At 43.9% G+C, this 22,876-nt stretch overlaps 1 protein-coding gene across 3 annotated transcripts in view; it reads right to left on the bottom strand.

The window, feature by feature from the left end:
• Positions 1 to 749: 749 nt before the first annotated feature.
• Positions 750 to 22,876, bottom strand: part of TMEM273 (transmembrane protein 273) — a 57,091-nt gene continuing 34,964 nt past the window's right edge. For 2 of the 3 annotated variants that reach the window (XM_077878607.1, XM_077878606.1), the window contains one exon: positions 19,738 to 20,693. In XM_077878607.1, coding sequence (XP_077734733.1) covers positions 20,669 to 20,693 — 25 coding nt within the window. In that variant the 3' untranslated portion in view covers positions 19,738 to 20,668. Of the gene's footprint in view, positions 2,979 to 19,737; positions 20,694 to 22,876 lie in introns of those variants that run through there. The other variant, XR_013368297.1, reaches the window with a different exon arrangement.

The raw sequence follows: 22,876 nt of genomic DNA, 5'->3' as shown, positions 1-22,876 counted from the left end.
TATAATAGGAAAAAAGGGAAACATTTCAAAGATCCATCAAAAGAAAAAAGTTACCTAAAGTACAGCATAATCAAACTATGGAATACTACACTACATTAAAAAAAGAAATCTATGCATACTAATAAATGAATTCAAGTGAAGTGCAAACAAAGCAAAATGCAAGGGAATTCCGCTTTAGTGAAAATTAAACATACTACCCTCTCCCGCAAAAGCCCCAAACCAAATCTTTGTTGTCTATGCATGCAAAACATAGGGGGGCATCTGAAGATAATCACATCCCCCCTGGGAATGGTGGTGACCTTGGGAAGAGGGAGAGACATTAGATGGGGCTATAGGAGATTATATATGCCAGAGGTGGCCACACTAGTGTATCTCCCACGCCACATGTTCTTCTTACGAGTTGACACTCCATGGAAAGATGGGATCCCTCTTCTGAAAGCAGGGTGGACTTTGTAGGCACCTCCATCAATTGAAGGCAGGAGAGTAATACTTCCAGACTTTCTTTTTTTTTTTTTTTTTTAAAGATTTTATTTATTTATTCATGATAGTCACAGAGAGAGAGAGAGAGGCAGAGACACAGGCAGAGGGAGAAGCAGGCTCCATGCACCGGGAGCCCGATGTGGGATTCGATCCCGGGTCTCCAGGATCGCGCCCTGGGCCAAAGGCAGGCGCCAAACCGCTGCGCCACCCAGGGATCCCCTACTTCCAGACTTTCAAGGCTGGGTCATAAAAGATCCTAGGACTTCCTCCTCCTCCTCCCCCTCCCCCCCCCTTCCTTCTCTCTCTCTCTCTTTTTCTCTCTCTCTCTGTTTCTCTGTTTCTTTCTTTCTGCTTTCTTTAGGACTCAGCCACCATGTTGCAAGGAAGCCCAGGCCACAAGGAGGTGTTCCAACCAACAGGTCTGGCAGGGTCCCAGCCAACCAGCAGATATGCCAGTGAATGAGCCTTCAGATGATTCTGCTGTCTAGCCTTTAGGATATTCCAGCTGGGTCCCCAAACATCTCAGAGCAGAGACTAGCCATCCCCTCCAAGTCCAGCCATCTACCCTGCCTGAATTCCTGACCCTCAGAAGCCATGGGCAGAGTAAAAGATTAATCTTTTACTAGGTTTGGGGGCAACTTGTTACAGGGCCATCATAATTCAACTGATTTTGATTTTATCTGTAATGTTTAAATATGTTCTAGTTCCAATGCCTGGCTACCATAGTGCAGTGTCCTTGTGGAGCACCATGTTTCCCTAGGGACAACTGGGGAGCTGATGCCTACTACCCATCATCCATTCAGGTGTTTGTTTGCTTCCAGTATTCACGTACAGCAGTTTCAAGGTTGTTAACCTGTATCCCTCTGGGAAACTGCTTTACTACCTACATTAGTGTTTATATGCACTTGCTTTTGTCTTTAGCCTTGCTTTTTCTACTCAAAACACTATCTTCCAGAGTCACATGACTCACCTCCTTTATTCTCCAGAATCTACATATGTTCTTTTGAATTTCCTCAACAATCCTGCCAGATAGGGCATTATTAACAATACTTTACTGAGTGAGGTTGAAGCTCAGAGAGATTAGGTAAGGCTCAGGCAGGAGGGATGAGCTGGAGTGCTTACATCTCAGGCAGGGAGGTGGGGCTGCTTTGCCATGCTGTCCCCCTGCATTTTTTAAATAAATGCTGCTGCTTGTTGTTTGGTTTTCTTTTTAAGATTTTATTTATTTATTTGGCAGAGAGAGAGAGAGAGAGAGAGCACAAGCAGGAAGAGAGGCAGGCAGAGGGAGAAGGCGAAGCAGGCTCCCCGCTGAGCAGGGAGCCTGACATGGGGTTCTTCTATCCCAGGATCTGGAATCATGACCTGAGCCGAAGGCAAGACGCTTCACCGACTGAGCCATCCAGGTGCACCTGCCATACTGCCTTAAGGCTATTTCCTGAGGGGCCACTTCCTAGCAGGTGGCTTAGAGCAAAGCCCCCCAAAGGTGTGCCAATAGCCTTCACCCCCACGTGGTCTCTGGGTTGCTTCTGTCCACAGGAAGGCCCTCTTTCCCAGGCCCTCTCCTTGCTCCAGGCAGATACTTAGCTAAGTAAGGCCACCCATACAGGGTTCTTGCCCTCCCTCAGGGGAAAGAAGGGAAAAATGGTTAAGACCCAGGCCTGCCCAGCCCACTGTGTCCCAGGCCCTGAAGTTTTCCAGCTGGTTCTCCAGCCTTGCCAAGAACTTCTGTGCTCCACTGCCTGAGCCAGCAGGGATGGTGTGCAAAACCCCAAAAAGACCAACACAGCATTTTCTTGGAGCTCTGAGTCTTAGCCAATTCATTTCACACATTGCATGTAAGCCCTAAACCTCATCAAGAAGGCCTGGAGTGTTAACTTTTATTCTAAAATGTCCTCTTCCCAGCCTCGGTTTTCTCAGCCAGGAAGAGGCTGACAGGAAGTAAAGGAGCCACAGGCACGGCAGGAAGCAGGGATGCCACTTCTCCTTTCTCTTCACTTATAAGTCCAGAAGCTGGCTTGTGCCACAATCTCCATGATGGGGGGAGTCGGGTTATTCACCCCAGAGCCCATGAGTATCCAGAAACTGCCTGTCCACTTGGCCAACGAGCCTGACGTTGCCGGGGTGGTGCATCAGTCATGACATTTCTGTGGCCCAGCTGCTATAGGAAATGTTTTAAGCAGGCGGTGTTCTCTTCACGCTAGAAAATAGGGCCCCTTGAAGCAGTACCAGCCACTTTGCTGCTGCCCCACAAAGAACTCCTACGATCAGACTTAACACCCAAAGGAAGGGAGCAAAGCAGAGAGCTGCCCTAGATGCTGTTGACCAGGCACAGGGTGGGCTCCACAGTGAGGAGTCTCTCCTGGTGAAGATCTATTCCAGGAATCATTGATGACTTCAGCCTTGTGCCAACGCTGCAGAGAAAGTGCCAGAAGATGTCTGACCATTTGAGGAGTAAAGAAGTACTCTCTTTTGAGTTCATTTTCTGTTGCTTCTTGTAACTATTAAAAAAAAAAAAAAAAAGTGAGTCAGTGGACCACATAAGGAAAAACTCAGCCACAGAGCCACAGAGAAATGTAATATAAAGAACTCTTCCTCAGACTCCCAAGCAAGTGAGGAAGGGAGTTTTGCTTATTTTCCCTCCTTCGGCCTTAATGACAGGCTGCTGCTTCTCCGGGGTTTGTTTGGAGCTGTCTCAGGGTTTTGACCTTAACCTCAGGGCGCCCACACAAATAGTCAAGGCCTTCTCTGTCATCAGGGAGCAAGGAGGGGGATACCCTTCAGACTGGGCCCCCGGCCATGTCCATGGCTGTGCTCCAGGCCCCAGAGCCCTGCCTCCTTTCTTCCTAGCTCTGGTTCCATGGGATCTTGAATGTTCAATGAGATTTCTGGATGCAAGTGTCTTCTTCCAACATATGCTTCCTTGGAAGGGTGATTTCAGCTAGTAGGAAGGACAGCCCAGCTGGAGGCCATGTACATGGTGACCCAGGAGCTCCAAGATCCTGGCAGCTGGCCACTCCCTGTGCATGTTCTTAGACAGCCACACTGGGAGCTCTGGGGAAAGGACTGGGTCTTCCTTCTCTCTTTGTCCAAAATATGCTGGCCAAAGGTCACCCTGGACACAGGTCTCAGGCCACCAGCTGCTAACTCCTACTGAATGAACATTCTGGAAGCATGGCTCCACTTGGAAGGTGAGATCCCAGGACCCCAAAGGCCAACAGAAAGTTTCCGTGCTTTCTAAGTGTGCTGGGCTTACTCCCATTCAGCCTTCGGCTCACTGGGATGCTTTATTTCCACCCCCACAATTAGAAGATTTATTGCAGACTCTCCTCTTAAGACTGGCTTCTTCCCATCCAGTCTGTGGAGGCCGAGAAAATTAAGGCCATTCCACTTTAAGTTCAGCGTTAGCACAAGTACAGCCATCCCAGGCCCCTGTGAATAAGAGCTGAACTTTACCTTACTTCAGTTACAGGAAGAAAACAGCTTACAGCTTAACGTCCTAGAAAGCCCCTATTAGAATGAGAACAGAGCCCAAGCCAAGGGCTGGAAGCCCCTATTAGAATAAGAACAGAGCTCAATGCCCTTGAGAGCCCCATATCAAAATGTAAACAGAACTTGAGAAATTCCTCCAGCCCTTCTGGAGGTCCCCTAGACCAGCCTATAAAAACTAAGCTGAAACCCACCTCGGGGTCCAAGTCCCTGCTCCGCTGTGTTGGATGCACTTGGACCCAAGCTCGAGCTTGTAAATAAACCCTCGCCGTGTTTGCATCGGTGTCGGCTCCTCGGTGGTTTCTCGGATTCGCAATCTTGGGCACAACACAGTCCTCCAGAGAAAAGTGCCTCTTCTGTGAGACGATACAGTTGCTTAAAGATGGTGAAGGTGTCCTGGGAGAGGCCAGTCACTGTTCCTTCCACAATACACCACCCAAAGCCCTATAGCTGATCCTAGGCCCTCCAGGAATGATTTCTGGCCAGGGCAAGTGAGGCTGCAAGCAATTTCCCCAGAAAGAAACCTGAGTATAAGATTTAGGGGCCTGAATATGAGGCCACACGGGTCCACTGCCAGCTGTACTCCATCAGGGCAGTGAGACTGGCTCCAGCCTCTCTCCACCTTAGGGTGGGGTGCTTGTATTTTCCCTCTTCTTGTCCTTCCTTGATTAGATTTATTTCTAAATATTTTATTATTTTTGATGCTATGTAAATGTGGAGGCCGAGAAAATTAAGGCCATTCCACTTTAAGTTCAGCATTAGCACAAGTACAGCCATCCCAGGCCCCTGTGAAGAAGAGCTGACGTTTACATTACTTCAGTTACAGGAAGAAAACAGCTTACAGCTTAACCTCCTAGAAAACCCCATATTAGAAGGAGAACAGAGCTCAATGCCCTTGAAAGCCCCATATCAGAACGTAAACAGAACTTGAGAAATTCCTCCAGCCCTTCTGGAGGTCCCCGAGACCAGCCCTTAAAACTAATAAGCTGGAACCCACCTCGGGGTCCAAGTCCCTGCTCCGCTGTGTCGGGTGCACTTGGACCCAAGCTCGAGTTTGTAAATCAGCCCTCGTGTGTTTGCATCGTCGCCTTCTCGGTGGTTTCTCGGATTCGCAATCTTGGGTACAACAGTAAATGTAACTGTTTTCTTAATATCTTTTTCACAGTAAACCTTAGGTTTTTGTTGTTTTTTGTTTTTGTTTTTTTTTTTAAAGATTTTATTTATTTATTCATAGAGACAGAGAGAGAGAAAGAGAGGCAGAGGGAGAAGCAGGCTCCATGCACGGAGCCCGACGCGGGACTCGATCTCAGGACTCCAGGATCACGCCCTGGGCTGAAGGTGGCGCTAAACTGCTGAGCCACCTGGGCTGCCCTGTTCCTTATTCTTGTACAGAAGTACAATGTTGTGCCCAAGATTGCGAATCCGAGAAACCACCAAGGAGCCGACACCGATGCAAACACACGAGGGTTGATTTACAAACTCAAGCTTGGGTCCAAGTGCACCCGACACAGCGGAGCAGGGACTTGGACCCCGAGGTGGGTTCCAGCTTATTAGTTTTAAGGGCTGGTTTCTGGGACCTCCAGAAGGGCTGGAGGAATTTCTCAAGTTCTGTTTACGTTCTGATATGGGGCTTTCAAGGGCATTGAGCTCTGTTCTTATTCTAATAGGGGCTTCCTGCCCTTGGCTTGGGCTCTGTTTTTATTCTAATATGGGGCTTTCTAGGACGTTAAGCTGTAAGCTGTTTTTTTCCCCTGTAACTGGAGTAACAGTAAACTTCAGCTCTTATTCCCAGGGGCCTGGGATGGCCGTACTTGTGCTAACACTGAACTTAAAGTGGAATGGCCTTAATTTTCTCGGCCTCCATAACAACAGTTTGAATTCAACTTTGCTGATTTTTATTCATACTAAAGGTTTTTTGTAAACTCTTCAGGATTTTCTATACATAAGATCATGTCTGCAAACACATGATCTGCAAGTACAGTCTGACTTCTTCCCTTTCAATCTGGATACCTTTTATTTCTTTCTATTTCCAGATTACCCTGGCAAGAAGTTTCGTCTATACTGAATCAAAGTGCTGAAAGCCAGCATCCTTGTCTTGTTCCTTATCTTCAGGGAAAGCTGTCAGCCTTTCACCAAGGAGAATGTTGCTAGCTGTGGGCTTTTATAAATGGCCTTTCTCATGTTGAAAAAGTTCCCTTTGAATTCTAGTTTCTTGAGTGCTTTTATTATGAAAGGATGTTGACTTTTGACTAATGCTTTTTCTGCATCAATTGACGTGATTATGTGGGGTGTTTTCCCTCCATTCTATTAATGTGGTGTATCAAAATTCTTGACTTTCAAAATATTGAACCACATTTTGCATCCCCAGGATCCCATCTAGCTTTGCTCACATAGGGAGGTCCAGTTCTAACGGCCCCCACTTGCTCCATATGATCATCATGCTCAGGTTGATGAAATGGGAGGAGCACACATGGTCAGAGGGGCAGAACTGGGCTCCAGCACACCTGCAGTGCTTGAGGAATGAACAGAGGGTGGCTGGAACCGTGCACCTTGCGTCTGACCCCCATCACCTGAATGAGCCAGCACCAGGGGCACTGTGAGCATCCACTCCTGGGGAGGAGAGAGAAGCCCTGCCAGGGTCAGGAGGTCAGCTTCACTTGGTTCACTTCACGAGGGAAAGATAACTCTCCTCAGAAGCCATCTCAAGTCCCCCCTGGCTTTCAGAAATTCAACAACTCTGATAAAGATCGAAGAGGAGGCTATATGAATTATATTTAGAGGAGAAGACTATAAGCATCTGCATTTAAGTTTTGCTTTATAGTTTTAAAACAATTCCCCAAAACTTGGAGATAACCCAGCAAGTGTATTATCATTTCACTGGACACAATACCTAATAGGCTATTTGCATAGCACGGATTCATAGGCAGTGGTACATCATAGATGCTGAGATATCACTGTATAGGCCAAATTTTTTTTTTTTATTGTTTACCTGCCTTAGTAAAAGAGGTATGAAGGCTCATATCTGAACCATAAAGTTATACACAAATGCAAATTGGCTTATTAGAAAATTCCAGGTCACAAACATTAGTAATGTGATAAGGAGCAGGCGCACTGTAGTACTCAACACCCAGCTCACAACAAATTAAATTGATCACGATAAAGCCCAACTAAGATAATTAAAAGGCAAGAATAGCAGCAATTGAAAATTGATCTCTCAAGACCTCACTGATGAGGTTCTGGAAACAAAGCATGCTTCCCCCAAATTGCCAGCTTTCTTTCTGCACAAGACACATGCAGAAGGAGCTTGGCTTCACTGCGTGAGAGCCAGATAATGTCTTCGCAGGATCCCAATTTTAGTCCTTGCAAAACCTAACTAATACTGGACAATTTTCATATAGAAATGCCAAAACCAAAATAATTTATATTGCCAATATGTAGCCGTCAGTCAAATGTAAAAGATGAAGTCGGCATAACCATGCATTCTCCTGCATAAAGTTGGAAAGGTGACTTGCATTTTCAACAAGTTCACAGACCAGATGGGCAACCAATGGTGGGCCAAGGCCACCTAGTTATGGCTACTGATAGCTAATGGCTAAATCTTTCAAGAACTTTTTGCAAGCGAGTTGTTAAACACACTTCTTATCGAAATTAAACTCGTATAAACTTATATCTAAATAAATTATATTAAACACAAAAGTAATAAATACTTAAAACTCATCAATTCCTAATTATTTTACTAAATTTTATGCCACATTTGCAGCTTGCAAAAGGGCTTGGAGGAAGTATTGACACAGTGGTAATTAGCATAGGGTAAAATCAAGGCCTCTCCTACCCCACCCCTTGTTGATCATACCACTGGGAGCCTCTGCAGACAACTGGTGGAACCCATAGTTCTGGCTGTGAAGACAAACCCACTAAGCAACTTTCCCCCCAGTCACTCTAACTTTCCAGAAGTTTCCACAGTACAGGCTATATCTTTAATTAACTAATTAAGTAATTATTTATTGAAATATAGTTGACATAAAATATATTAGTTTCAGGTGTACAACATATCGATTGAATAGTTATATACATTATACAATGCTCACCATAAGAGATGTAGTTACTGTCTGCCACCATACAAATATTACAATTTACTGACTATATTCCCTATGCTGTATTTTTTCATCCATGTAACTTATTTATTTTATAACTAGAAGTGTACTTCTTAATCCCTTTGACCTATTTTTGCCATCCCGACTCCCTCCTCTCTGGAAACCTCCAGTTTGTTATCGTTTACAATAGTGTCGATGTGAAAGGAACCTAAGCATCCATTGATGGGTAAAGAAGATGTGGTATATATATGCAGTGGAATACTACCCAGCCATAAAAAAGAGATCTTGCTGTTTAAGATGGACAACATGGATAGACCTAGAAGGTATTATGCTAGCTGAAATAAAGTCAGACAGAGAAAGATAAATACTATTATTTCATTTTATGTATAATCTAAAAACAAACTAATTAAAACCAGAAATAGACTCATATATATTTAGGTTGTATCTTAATCCCTCAGGAAAGTGCTCAGGACCCTCCCACCTGCACATGGATCACAATTTAGAAAGGACATTCCCATTCATCATTTTATGATTCTCACAGCAACCCAGGAATGGGGAAAAGAGTATTCGTTCCCCTCTAATAGATGAGGAACCCAAGCCTCAGAGGAGTAAGGGGGAGTTTTCTGGGTTTACACAACCTGTGGAATATGAACCGAGCTTTCTCCGCTAGATTACCTAGGTGAGAACATTTTATTTAGAAAAGGAGGATGAGGGTAGCCGGGTGGCTCAGCGGTTTAGCGCCGCCCTCAGTCCAGGGCCTGATCCTGGAGACCTGGGATCGAGTCCCACATCAGGCTCCCTGCATGGAGCCTGCTTCTCCCTCTGCTCTCTCTCTCTGTATCTCTCATGAATCAATAAATAAAATATTTAAAAAAACAATAAAAGGAGGAAGAGGAGGAGGAGGAAAAATAAATACATACATACAAGGTAGACTGGTGGAAAAATGAAACAAATTTTCTGGCAATACATAGCAACAACTCGAAGCTTGTGATACCATCTGTCTTGGAAACCCCCACTTTTAGATATTTATCCTTATGGAGGGGTGTGCCCAAATGTTGCTAGCTGGCTTTTAGTGCCGGTCATTTATACTCATAAACCCCAAAGGGACCCATGTCTCAATCAAGATTTTTGGGCTCAACTGATTGGTTTACATCAGCCTCACCTGGGAATATGTTAGAAATACAAATTCTCGGGCTCCAATCAACTGTGGGCTGGCAATCTGTGTGTAAATAAGTCCCCCCTGTGATTGATTTGGGTGCCTAATAAATTCAGAGGACCCCCTGGGTTAAATAAACTATGGGACAACTAAACGAAGAAATACAATGCCATTTATGAAGGAAGCAGAATAATATGTTCACAATAAAGTGAAAACATATGCCATATAATACTAGTTATGTAAAACACAGTCTATGTATATCTACATGTCACACACATGTAAAGTCTGGAATGACACATGCCAAAATGTGAGCAGCATTTATCTTTGAAAAGGAGGTTCCCCTATCCTCTTATTTTCTAATTTCTGTGCCATAAACACATAAGAAAACAAGCAATCAATTACTTCTAGGTTGATTTGAATACTAATGAAATAAAAATAAAATACAGGCTCACAAGCAAGATTTTGCAAGCCCCATGCCTCCTACCATCCATCCCTAGGATACTCCACACCAGGGCCAGTGGGTCCAACCCAGGGCTTGGGGACAGTACCAGCTCCCCGGGTCAGAGGCAGCATTTGGCTAAAATGCAGCAAACAGGGCTGGGATGAAGAGCAAAACCCTGCCCCTGTCTGCACAGGGTTAAAATAAACTGGCCAGAGAGCAGCCCCGTGGGAAAGACATGACATTTGTTTGTAAGGAAACATAAACAGGGGACAAATGAAGACAGAAATTCGGCTCAGTGAGAGCCTGATCAAAGCCAGCTGGGCCAGCCGGCTCGGCTGCTAGAAGGAAGAGCGCCTGCAGGGTGGGAGGCTCCCTGGGCCAGTCTGGGGGCAGGGAGGGGGCGCCTCTTGCTATGGTGGATGCCCAAGGGAGTAGGGCCTGGAACACAAACTCAGCCAGGCCACGTTGGGTGTGATGGGCTTCAGGCGCTGGGCTTCAGGCGCTTTGAGACCTCAATTAGCCCTTCTAGTTGTCCAGAGGAGACTGTCCACCCAGATCTTTGTCTTCTCAGGCCTCAAGGTCGTAGAACAGAAAAGAGTCAGCATCTATTGCCAACTGTGTGCCAGGCACAGAGCAGGGAGTTTCATTTTGTCATTTAATCTTTATGGTGGTCCTGGAGGAGACACCACCACCACCACCCAGCCCCCACCCTGCTTTCATTTTCCACGTCTAACTTGCCCAAGGTCAAATAGCTGCTAAGCAGCTGAGCAGACATCTGAACTAGGCCCACATCCATCTGCAGAGCACAGGCTTTCCCCATCATGGCAAGCCGGGCTGTCATCAGTGCCCCCCTACAGAGTCCTCCCAGGGCCCTCCCCAGGTCCCTCCCTGCCCCTCTGGACACCGGCCACAGCCCACAGTTCTTCCCCCTACTGCCATCCACCACTCCTCTGAATACATAAGCCCCTCACAAAGCTGGTGTGAGCCTTGGGCTTGGCATTATTTCTACCCCATAAGGGTTAAGGCAATTTTGCAATGCTTATTTAAAATTGTGACAGGCAAACGCTAAGCACATATTATAAATCATCATTAATTTAAAGAGACATTTCCCATTGGGAGACAAAAGAGCCTTACAGATCTCATGAACAACAGCTGAGGCTTAGAAGTTACAATACAATGAAGTTTTCTCTCTTGGCCTTGGCCTCAGCCTAAAATACGACCTTTGGTAATTTGCCCTCATTGTTTTAAAAGCATAGACCCAGGCTCCCCACTCAGAATCAGTGAGGCAGAAAGAGGGGTCACCTTCAAGCCCCAGATGGGGTCTGAGAGCGGGACCAGCAACCCCGCGGGTTCCAGGTGTGAGCCACCTCTGGCATAGCCCTGGAATCGTGTCTGTCCCTCCTCTCCTCCCTCATCATCCCTTCCCTCATCCAGGTGAGTCATTACCATTCCCATGTAGGAAGCCACTGAAAGGGGGTGATCTTAGCCCACCTGAAGGCACCTTGTGCCCATCCTGGCTAGCATCCATCTTCCTTTTTTTTCCTTCCTTTTTAAATTCAAGTATAATTAATATATAGTGTTACATTAGTTTCCAGGGTACAATATAACGAGTTGACACCTCTATACATTCCTCCGTGCTCATCAAGATTAGAGTGTTCTTAATTCCCTTTATCAGCATCACCCCATCATCATTCCTTATAGGGACAGCAGAGGCTGAGGCTTTTCATGGCAAAACTTCTGAAATTTTGTTTTTAGACATTGTTTCCTCTCTAAAAAGTTTCATTTGTGGAAAATCTCTCTATTCTGGAGCAGATCCCCTTCTTGCTGTCCTGCTCTTCCCCCCACCCCCTCTCTGGGGAAGTGGAGTCTGCTCCCTCAGCCTGGACTTGTTGCAAGGGGAGGCTCTCCCACAATTCAGGTGCACAAAACCCTCCGTGTGTCCCTCAGTGACTTTGCTCATTCTTTCAGGAGTAGGCCAGATCCATGGGAAGAACTGAGAGTGTCTGCCATCACTCCTAGAGGTTCCCATACTGATTTAAGACCCATCCCGTATCAGTTCCTCCAACTACTGGGAGTAACAGGCATCTCTCAGCTAGCTACTCCTAAGCCAGAGAAGAGGATGAGTAAGTATCACCTTGACTTCCTACTTGTTCTGCCTCTCCTGATACCCACAGGTCCCTCTGAGCCTGACTCATGCCCATGTCTGCAGCTGCCTTCACAGCATCCCCACCTTCTACCTCACCCAGGCCCGGGCCTGTCCTGATCTTGTTTCTATCATATCATTGTCCTTCCTGTTACAGCCATCTCATAGCTCATTCTGTCTCCTTCTGGGCCTAGGGACTCTCTTGGCCAGAATCACCTGAGGACACCACCTCAAGTTGGCAAAAGCACTTTATATCTCTCTCACTCTCTACAATGGCAGCCTGGCATTGGAGGCAAAACTTGGACAAAATGATGAGAGAAGAAGGTGCTTCCATTCCAACATCAGGGTCAATCACCCAGAGATAACACTATTATATGTAAAACTATTACTCTGGCCATTTTCATGCTGGTCATCCCATAGACACACTATGATTTTAGGAGTAAAATTTCTATCTGCCCTAGAAAAACTCTGTGCCAGAAGAATATATACAAAAAAAAAAATCCATTATGTGTGATTTATAGGAATAAAAACTTAGAAATTGCATACATTAGAAAACAGAGTAGAACACTGGAAATAAATTTAATCAATAAAAAAATAGCAAAATACTTAAAAGGCAAAAAGCATTGGTGAACCTGTGGGGAAAGGATAGTGCTTGTATACTGTCAGTGGGAGTAAAACAATTTTTACTTTCAATCCCCCCCATGGTAACTAACCTATTCAGTTTTCCAACTTCTTTTCGAGCCAAGTATAGTCATTTAAATTGTGTGGGAAAACTGTCCATATTATCTAGATGTTCAAATTTAATACACTTATTCTATAAAAGTATTCTTTGTTGTAGTCTTTTATTATTATCAATGTCTGTAGGTCAATAACAATAAATATCTTAAGCACCTATTCTCTGCCCAGCATTGTTCTAAATTCTGGGAATGAAGCAGTGAAGAAGACAGACAAAACCCGTGGACACAAAGATAAGAGTATAATATAATGTAAACAAGGTGGCAAATGCTGTGATGAAAAATAAAGCATGGTACCTGGAGAGACAGCTATAGAAGTGCTCTCTAGGAAATGTGTAGGCAGAGCTCTGAAGAGAGAGAACCATTTGAGTATCTTTCAGGCAGTAGAAATGGCAAGTACAAGGAGGCTAGATAGGGCATTTTTTAATTCTTGAAATTCCACGTGACTCTGTTTCAGTGCTACCATTTAATAACTAAGGATTCCTCTCTGTTCACCTATCTATTCATTTTTTCAAAAAAAATTTTTTTTTAGATATCCTTGACTGCACATTTCAACCTCAGTATTATCACAAATCCATTTCTTTTTTTTTTCACCTTTTTAAAAGTTTTAATTCTAGTATAATTAACATAGAGTAATATTAGTTTCAGGTGTACAATAGAGTGATTCAACACCAGTGCTCATCAGGACAAGTGCACTCCTTAATCCCCATCATCTATTTTACCCATTCCCTTCACCTGTCTCCCTTTGGGTAACTATCAGTTTATTCTCTAGAGTTAACGATCTGTTTCTTGGTTTCTCTCTCTCTCTCTCTCTCTCTCTTGCATCTGCTCATTTATTTTGTATCACAGATCCACATCTACTGTCTTCTTGTCTTAACTAAAAGTCAGGAGCTCCTGCTTCTTTGAAAATTTGGTATTGTTCTATGGAATAATGGACATGGGGGAGATTCTGGGTTCTGTTATCTTCCTCTGAAAAGTGTTGGTTTTTAGTCATTCTAATTGTGCCTTTTTTTAGATTCTGTTTTTCTATTTAGCATCCACTAATTACAGAGCCAAACTAACAGCCACAATTGCATATTCCTCCCCTGAAATCCAGCTTCTGTGAGAAAAGAACATCATATTATAAACATTCCAGCTAACCTGGAGTTCATTTTCTTCTTTAGCTAACTCTTACACACCAAGCTAATATTTCTCCTGCCCTAAATCAATCCAGGGCCAGAGACCACACCTATAGCCCAGAGCCCATCAACATCATTCAAACTAGCCAATCCTGAGCTGTTTTCCCTGTCTTGCTTCTCCTGTGGAAAACATTATAAAGGCTCTGGGCCATGTTTTCACCTCCCTTCTACCTTCAGACCAAATTGGTGTTCCCTGCTGTGGCCCCACATGGCATGGGATTTACATTCCTCCTTTTCTTCGGAAGAGTAAACAATAAATTTCATCTTCAATGGCACTGAACTCTTTGTGTTGCCACTTACCTTTATAAATTAAGACCTGGGAACAAATGGTTAGTCTGCCAAATTAAATTACTGCAAATCACCATGATTCTGTGGAATTTGGGTTCTGGGGTTTGTTGAGTGGGCCCATTTTGGTTCTGCCTCTAGTCCTGGTTTCCATGGAAAGCTAGATATGTTTACCAAGTGTATAAGGTAGAGTCCTCCAGAGAACTATACCAAGGTTTTGTGTGTGTGTGTGTGTGTGTGTGTGTGTGTGTGTGTGTATGTATACACGTATATAAAGAGTTTTATTTTTCTGTAATCGACTCATACAATTATGGAGGTCGGTGAGTCCTAATCTTCAGGGTGGGCTGGCAGCCAATGTTGCAGTTCAGAACTAAAGGCTGTCTGCTGGCAAAGTGCCCTCTTGCTCAGAAAATAATCTTTTGCTCCATTTAGGCTTCCAACTGATTAGATGAGGCCCACCCACATCATGGAGAGTAATCTGCTTTTTTCAAAGTCCATCCATTTAAATGTTAATCTCATCCAAAAACACCCTCACTGGGGATCCCTGGGTGGCTCAGCGGTTTGGCGCCTGCCTTTGGCCCAGGGCGCAATCCTGGAGTCCTGGGATTGAGTCCCACGTCGGGCTCCCAGCATGGAGCCTGCTTCTCCCTCCTCCTGTGTCTCTGCCTCCCTCTCTCTCTATGTCTATCATAAATAAATAAATAAATAAATAAATAAATAAATAAATAAATAACAAAACAAAAAAAAACCAAAAACACCCTCACTGAAACATCCAGAATAACGTTTGTCCATACACCCAGACACTGTGGCCCGGCCAAGTGAACACATCAAATGAGCCATCATACCACACCCATCTGATTTGGCAGGATTTGAACTTCAAACTGCCTCTCAACTGCAGGGCAACTGCTGAAATCTCTTCTTAGTTCCTTTGAAACTTCCCACTGTTGTTACCCATCGAGCCCCTTTGAATTTCACTGTGTGCGTGCCCAGTTCAGAAGCTAGTCAAGAATTTAAGGGGAATTCTAAAGCAGATTTTGGGTATCCCCCTCTAAGAATGCTTTCTTTCTAGAGTTGTTTCCCAAAACTTCTAGCCACTATGATTTCTATGACCCCAACCCTCTGTCTTCCAGGCCTAATGAGATAGCCACTCTCTACTTAAACACTCTGTGTACAATGTAAACTGGATGTGTCTTCAAGGGTAGAGCCAAATAAATGTGAACTCACCCACTTCTCTTCTTTCAAGAGTCAATTGCTCTCTAGCTTATGCCTGCCTTGAGTGGCTCATCAGTACCTCAAATAGTTGTCTTACTGTATTTTGTACTAAATTTATCATTGCTATTGGCAGGAGAGTTAGAATGATACACTACTCTATCATACCCAGCTTCAGAATCCCTTAAGAGTTGTTTTTCAAAGTATTTTAAGATTTCCAAGCTTAGAAATATTTTTGTACTAGCATTTAAAATTTTTGAAAATATGTCACTGGGGTCATTAAATGTAAAATGCATAATTTCAATCCTTGGTGATTTGAACTTAGACCAAGTTCTGCCAGAGGTGTTAAGAGTCATTAACCCAACCCAACTCCCTCCAGAAGGCTGATGGAAGGAGAGGTGGGTCAGCTACAGTAGCAGCAGGTAGTACCTTCTGGATGATGTGGTTGAGGCCACACAATATCTCCCCTTGGAGTGAGTCTACTGGTGACAGAGAGCAGAGCCCTTGCTGCCTGCCATAAATGCCCCATCTGAACATGTTAGGGGTAATCCTTAGACATCCTTTTAATTCCTTTTTGGTCAGCAGTTGTGCTTGACTCACAATTTGCTGCCAGTGTGTAAGAACCACCTTCTGATTTAAACTCAGGAATGGGGACAGCCCCAGTGGCTCAGCAGTTTAGTGTTGCCTTCAGCCCAGGGCAGGATCCCAGAGACCTAGGATCAAGTCCCATGTCAGGCTTCCTGCATGGAGCCTGCTTCTCCCTGTGCCTGTGTCTCTGCCTCTCTTTTTCTCTGTCTCTCATGAATAAATAAATAAAATCTTTAAATAAAATAAAATAAACTCAGGAATGGACAAAAAAATTCAAACCACAATGTATGGCTTCTTTATGGGTCTTTGTTTTTGATAGGAAAAATAATGGGCAGCTCTGAACAGCATTTCTGGAGAGCTCAGGCCACAATACTAAGGGTTCCTGCTTGTCCACAGAACGAGCAAAGGTGGGCTCATCCTTTCTTGGGTATGGGAGGACAGTGGAGTCAGATCTACACTTGCCCCAAACAGGAGCCCAAGTATTCTCATGGTCTCTACTGCTGGTCTAACATGCAGAATGGTTATGAGATGCTAAACTGAGCAGCCCCATACTAACCAGAAACACCAGCTTTGTTTTATTTTAAAAAGAAAAGTTTTCCTTTTTACTGAACCTACCAGTTTAAGGTTAAGTGAGATTTTTTAAAAAGATTTTATTTATTTATTCATGAGAAACAGAAAGGCAGAGACGCAGGCAGAGGGAAAAGCAGGCTCCACGAAAGGAGCCTGACATGGGACTTGATCTCGGGGTCCCCAGGATCAGCCCTGGGCCGAAGGTGGCACTAAACCGCTGAGCCGGGGCAGCCCCAGTGGCTCAGCGGTTTAGCGCCTTCCTTCGGCCCAGGGCCTGATCCTGGAGACCCAGGATCGAGTCCCATGTCGGGCTCCCGGTGCATGGAGCCTGCTTCTCCCTCTGCCTATGTCTCTGCCTCTCTCTCTCTCTGTGTGACTATCATGAATAAATTAAAAAAAAAACAAAAACTGTCAAGGAAAATCTGAGAGGTCATCACGACCAAGATAAGCCTAAGGGAGCACAATAACTAAATGTCATGTGGCGTCCTGGATGGGGTCCTAGTACAGAAAAGGGATATTAGGTAAAAACTAAGAAAAAAAAAAACTAAGAAAATACAAATAAAGGACTTTAGGTAGTGGTGTAATCGAATTGGCTCATTAATTGTGACAAATAAACCATACTAATATAAGATATTTATTAATATCTAAGGAAGCTGGGTGTGGGGCATAGGTGAACTCTCTGAAATCCCCTCACAACTTTAAGGACAATCTAAAACTGTTCTAAAATAAAACTTGATTCAAATATATACATAAAGAAATGAACGTCTAAAAATGAAAACTTCCCTAATCTCACCTTCTCTGAATTTTATAATGAGTAAAATGTGACCAAATGTGTTTGCTGAGTGCAGACTACATGTCAGTGTTCTAAGAGCTTTACATATGTTACTTCATTTAGTGATGACAAAGAGCCTATTAGGTAAGTACAACTATTAGCCCATTTTTACAGATGGGGAAACCGAGGCATAGCAAAGTTAAACAGTTTGTCCAATTCACAAAGCAACATTTGGCTACAGAGCCTACAAACTCTATCATGTACCTAAACTGCACAGAGAGAGGATCACAAATGATGAGAAAATCGTAAGTCAGTGGAAACTCCAGTACCATGAACCCTAAGATGCATGAGATGCTGATAAGTGAGGCTGGAATGTAGGAGGCCTGAGCAACTGCCCCACTCTCTGTGTAGAGATGTACCACTCACTTGTCATCCAGTGATAACGTACATGTGAAAAATCCTATCCTTTGATGGATGATTAATTTATCTGACAAGTCTGAGATGATGACAAATGACTCAGAGGGAAAAGAACCAGTCAACAGAATGGGCCCTGAGCACAGCCCAGACCTGGCCCCTTTTAGACGTCATGTCACAGGCACCACCCCCTTTGCTTTATCTTCAGGCTCTGCTCCTCTCAACCCCCCTTTGACTGAGCAACCCCATGCACACTCTATCTCACAGAAAGAAGCCTAGGACTCCTCCAGGCTTACCCTCCCCTACTTTCCCCCCAGGATCCCGGAGCATATTCTGGAGCAATCTCCAACACATGTGTTTTTAATCCCAGTACCCAAGCATAAACACTTGCAAGCATGTGGGGTTCACTCTCCCTAAATGTATCCCACCCTTTGGTGCCCTAATGCTTGACACAGGAGACCAAAGACCAGCTGCAGAGCCTTCCCGAGGCTAGCACTCTCCGGGTCCTCCACATTCTACTCAAAGGCACCAAACTTTAGGAGCGATGCTGAGTCACATTCTCCTTCTTGATCAAATCTACCCACCAGTAATTCTTGACATCTTCGCCTCCAATCCCCAACCCAACACATCCACCCTCTGCATCCTTGCTGCCAGCACCCTAGCCCAAGCCACACTTACCTCTTACTTGGACTGGGGCGAGGATACCAAGCAGCGCTCTTGGGACCCCAGAGTGATATTGACATGACTTTTGTTTGTTTGTTTGTTTTGTTTTGTTTTTTTTTTTTTTTGATATTGACATGACTTATTTGAAATCACAATAACTCTCATATTTTAATCTCCATCTGCTGTCTATTCTCAGCTATTTCCACACTTGGATGATGAAAAGGCATATCATTTATCAACTTATTCAAATCCCCACTTATTTCTTAAAATTCTATGATATGTATACCTTAAAACACACATAAAAGAATATATAGACATATATGCATTTGCTTTTTATGTATTGATTTTAATTTATAGGTTCAATGTAAATATATTTTACTTTTATAGACATAGAAATTGATGCTCATTTTTTATTTGTTGATCTTGCCAGATATACCTCTCCCATCTGACCTTCTCCCCCTGTGGGTACCAAGTCCTGGAGGTAGAAACCACAGATATGCCCATGGACCCTGGCTGGCTACCACTGGCTGCTGCCTGCCCCATCCATGTAGGGATGGCTCTTCCTTCAAGTGTTTGAGGATCATTGGTCCCTCTGCTGCCCCACCGGGCTGGGTGTTTGGCCTGCCAAGTTGGGCTGTTCAGGACCTGCATGTGTTCCAGGGGCCCCAGGGCCTACTAGGCTGGGAAGACAGGAGCTTCTTTAACCCTCGGCCTCTGCTACCATACTCCCAAACCACTGGGCGAGGCAGTCAGAATGGCCCTCACTCATGACACTGCATTTACACATACAGTGACCTCTTGTGGCTGTCTCCAAACACTTCCAAGTGCTCTTGCCTATTGCAACTTCCATCCCCAAGAACTGCTACCAGGGAGAATATCTGTAGAGGGGCATCAGAGAGCTTCCAGTTGGACTTCCACAGAAGGAAGCCACTGAGCTTGAATCTGGGGTGGAAGTCAAAGGGACCCATTATATGCCATCTCCCAGGGCATGTCAGACTTTATAACCCAAGGAGAGAACATTGGCTTCAGCATATTTCTTTGTTCTTCACCCAGGAAACTCTGTGTGAGGCTAAAACAAAACCTAAAACAGAACCCAGGAACAGTGCTAGGAAAATGTATTGTGATGTGGGATGGAGGAGAGGACTCCATGGTTTTGTTGTATCTATAGAAAATGATTACTGAGAATCCTGAGGCATTCACCTTCAGTTTGTATGTGCCTTTGCCATTCAGAAACCAGAAGTCTTAATTAAAATGCTGCTAAAAGAAGCAAATCAATTAACAGATACCTTACAAGATGGTTTTTCTATCTTACTCACAGAAAATTGCTTATGAGTATCATGTTACCGCTTTAGGTTATCAGCTAACAAAGGCTTCTAATGAACTACGTTGTTATCAAGTCAGATAAAAGACACCCTGGGAATCCAGGCAAATTATTATAACACAGCACTTTGTTTTGAAATATTGCTCATCTTTCATCACACACAAGGAGAATAACCCAATCCAAAAAGAACCAGCCCACACAATCACCTGAATTTCTGTTTAATTGGAAAGGCAAAGAGTATTCCATAATGCAGCCCCAGAAATACAGGGTTAATAGTATAGGGGAGAGAAATCTTAACAGGGTCTGTGCCACACAGCCTTAAGTTGATGACAATAATAAAAAAGATGGGGGTTTCCTAAGCCTCTGCCAGTCATGTCCTCCACACAAAAGCCATTCACATTTGTACCAATAACCATAATACTATGGTAAAAATATAACAGTAATCCTTTACATTTGTGTAGATCCCTACCTTTGGCACATCATTGGCTTTTTCAATTAATCCTTCATTGGTTCCATCATTTGCAGAGCTGCAAGCCATTCTGTGGCCACTGAGACCCTTCCTCTCCCGCCCAGCCCTCCATTTCTTCCTGTGGGAAGTTAGTCTTTCATTCATAAGCCTGGAAACTATCCCATAGTCTTCATGTCTCAAGAATCCTGAATATTCGCAGGGGAATTCTTATGGCAACAGAGAAGGTGAGGCCATCAGTTCTAGAAAATGATGCTTACCTGTTGATAGACAATAGTGTTAAGGAGGTTGTGTCTTGACTTTCATCTCCATTCCATGAGCCATTTGCTATGGGTTCCATTGATATGGATACAATGCTACCACAGAATCATAAACAGCTCCACTATGGAGGACCAGGATAGACTGTGGATTTATTGGCTTCCATCCTTTCTTACTGCAAGATAAAGTGCTTGTGCCTCCATCTATGTAGTCAGCTTCTTGTGGAAGAGAATTGATATTTTCCTTTACGACAGAAACACTGTAGACTTCATTCCATATATTACTTGCTCTGAGCATTGAGCTCCACATGAAGGTCCATCTTTGGAAGTTCAAATTCATGACATCCCTGAGGCTGAAACTGTGGGAAATTGTCCCAGACTGCCCAACCTCTCCTGAAGAGGTCACTTATTTAGAGCTCAATCACTTCTGCATCTCTGGAAAGGAAGAGAACCATCAGGAAGACCTAAAGACAGAGTGATTATGCTCTAACTAATCATGGCATATCCTTATAGGCTTAATAGTGAGCAGCACACACTATTTAGTAGGTATGAAAGAATTCATTAGCTTATTTCAGCAAGGTGAGACATTTCCCCATGCAGTATAGAAAGTGTGTGAAGGCCAGTGGCTTCTAGGTTAAAGGGAGAGTTTTTCAGATAGAGCCCAACTGAGAGGTTCTTTTCTGCTTGCCAATCTCAAGCCACAAAACCTCACCCACCCCCGTGGCCAAAAGGGGAGTTTAACCTCAAGGTTAAAAGGCACATCAGCAGGAAAATGCCACTTTATGTACTTGAAGAGATTGCACCCATCTAAGAAGATGCTACAGGTAACAAGGTAGATGGACCTTTGCAAAGGTAACTAGAAACTAGGTACATTCAAGTCTAAACTTGTGCTATTCCACAAGAAGAGACTTGTCCATACATGGCATATCTAGCTCTATCTCTGTATCTACCTAAAATTAGTAGCACAGAAGAAAAGATGAGGTCACCAAACCAGACCCCAATATAGTAGAGCTCAATAAAGTAGGGAACAGCGCCTGCTGTGGACACTTTCAACTAAAGTCCTCACCAACCCACCCATGCACAGAGACTGAATTCACACCAACATCTCACTATAGTTTCTCATAAGAGTTATAATTTTAACAGAATTGCATATCTATGTTTACACTGAATGTTGCATATTTGTTTATGCCATCCAATTGTGCATGCCTGATCTCAGTGTCTGGATATCTAACATGGGAGAAGGGACAGCAACAGCATAAAGATGGGGTAGAGTGAAGCATCAGGGGGATAAGCCAAGCCAAATGCCGTAAAAGAGATAGCACCTACCTACCCGATGTATGGAGGACCAAGGACGCACATTGAGGTTGGAGTTACAGAGCTTGATGGCAGCAGAGCCAGCATGGAAGATAAGCAAGTTGGAAAAAAGCAAGGATAGTGACAGGAGTCTGAAGGGATTGCAAGAGAGTCTAAAGGCTGTCAGATTTTTGTGCTTCTCCTTTAAAACATGGTGGGTCCAAAAATCAGAGTTTAAGTTGGATGGTCTAGAGGAGCAGGGGCTCAAAAAAAAAAAGTTCATATCTTATATTATCTTTAATAAGTCCTGAATTCAAAGGACCCTTTCAGGGGTTATTAAGAACAGGATCCAAAGTGGCTGGACCTATGCAGCATTTGCTCTTGAAATACTGATGTTTGCAGAAGATGGAAAAACCAGAAAGGCAGCCTCCTCCTATTCCTGATGGCCCTAAGGTGGAGAAGTGGCACCTATGACTTACTCCCTGGAAGAAGTCATTCTTTTACAGAGCAGTCACTCCCCTGCATACAGATGTGCCACCAGTCCCTAGAGAGACAGGCACAACATGCAAGAAAAGATAAGCTAGACAGAGGCTGGGACAGTAGCTGCCAGCTGGACTAGCAGGTGAATCAGGTTGCAGACCTGGCCTGGGTGTCAAGAGAAAGAGAAAAAGACTTTTGAAGATTGTATCTGCACTGTTTCCACTACTATTTAATATTAGTGGTTTTAGCCAATGCAATCAGAGAGGAGAAAACAATTAGAGTCATAAGAACTGGGAAAAGCAATCTACAATCTGGCAGATGACATAATATTATGAAAACCCAAGGAAATCAAGCAGAAAACACACACAATAAAAGCATTCAGTAAGGTCATCACTATACCATTAACATACAAAAATAATCCATAAGCAGTCAATGACCAAATAAGAGACATAATGGGAAACTCCATTCTTAAAAGCAACAAGAACAGAAAAATACTTAGGAATAAGCTTAAAAAGAAATGTGAAAAACCCATAAGGTCAAGCCAAAAACTCCTTAAGACACATAAACACAGCCTTGCAAAAACATTCACCTTTCCACGAAGGACTGCTTAACATCATAATGAAGTCAGTCATCCTCAGTCTAACACATAAATGTAATGCAACCTCAACAAAAATACAAAGGTGTTTGCTCCATGAATAGATTCTGGAGTTGGTTCTGAAGCTCATACGGAAAAACAAATATGCAAGATAGCTAGAAGAGAATAGCAAGAATGTGCTCTTGAATAGGAAGCACAATGGGAGTGTGCCGGATGGTGGAGTGAACCATGAAGTCTGCACAAGTAAGAG

This window comes from Canis aureus, chromosome 29, assembly GCF_053574225.1.
Source record: "Canis aureus isolate CA01 chromosome 29, VMU_Caureus_v.1.0, whole genome shotgun sequence".
Lineage (NCBI taxonomy): Eukaryota > Metazoa > Chordata > Mammalia > Carnivora > Canidae > Canis > Canis aureus.
This window is presented reverse-complemented; position numbering and strand designations above follow the sequence as displayed.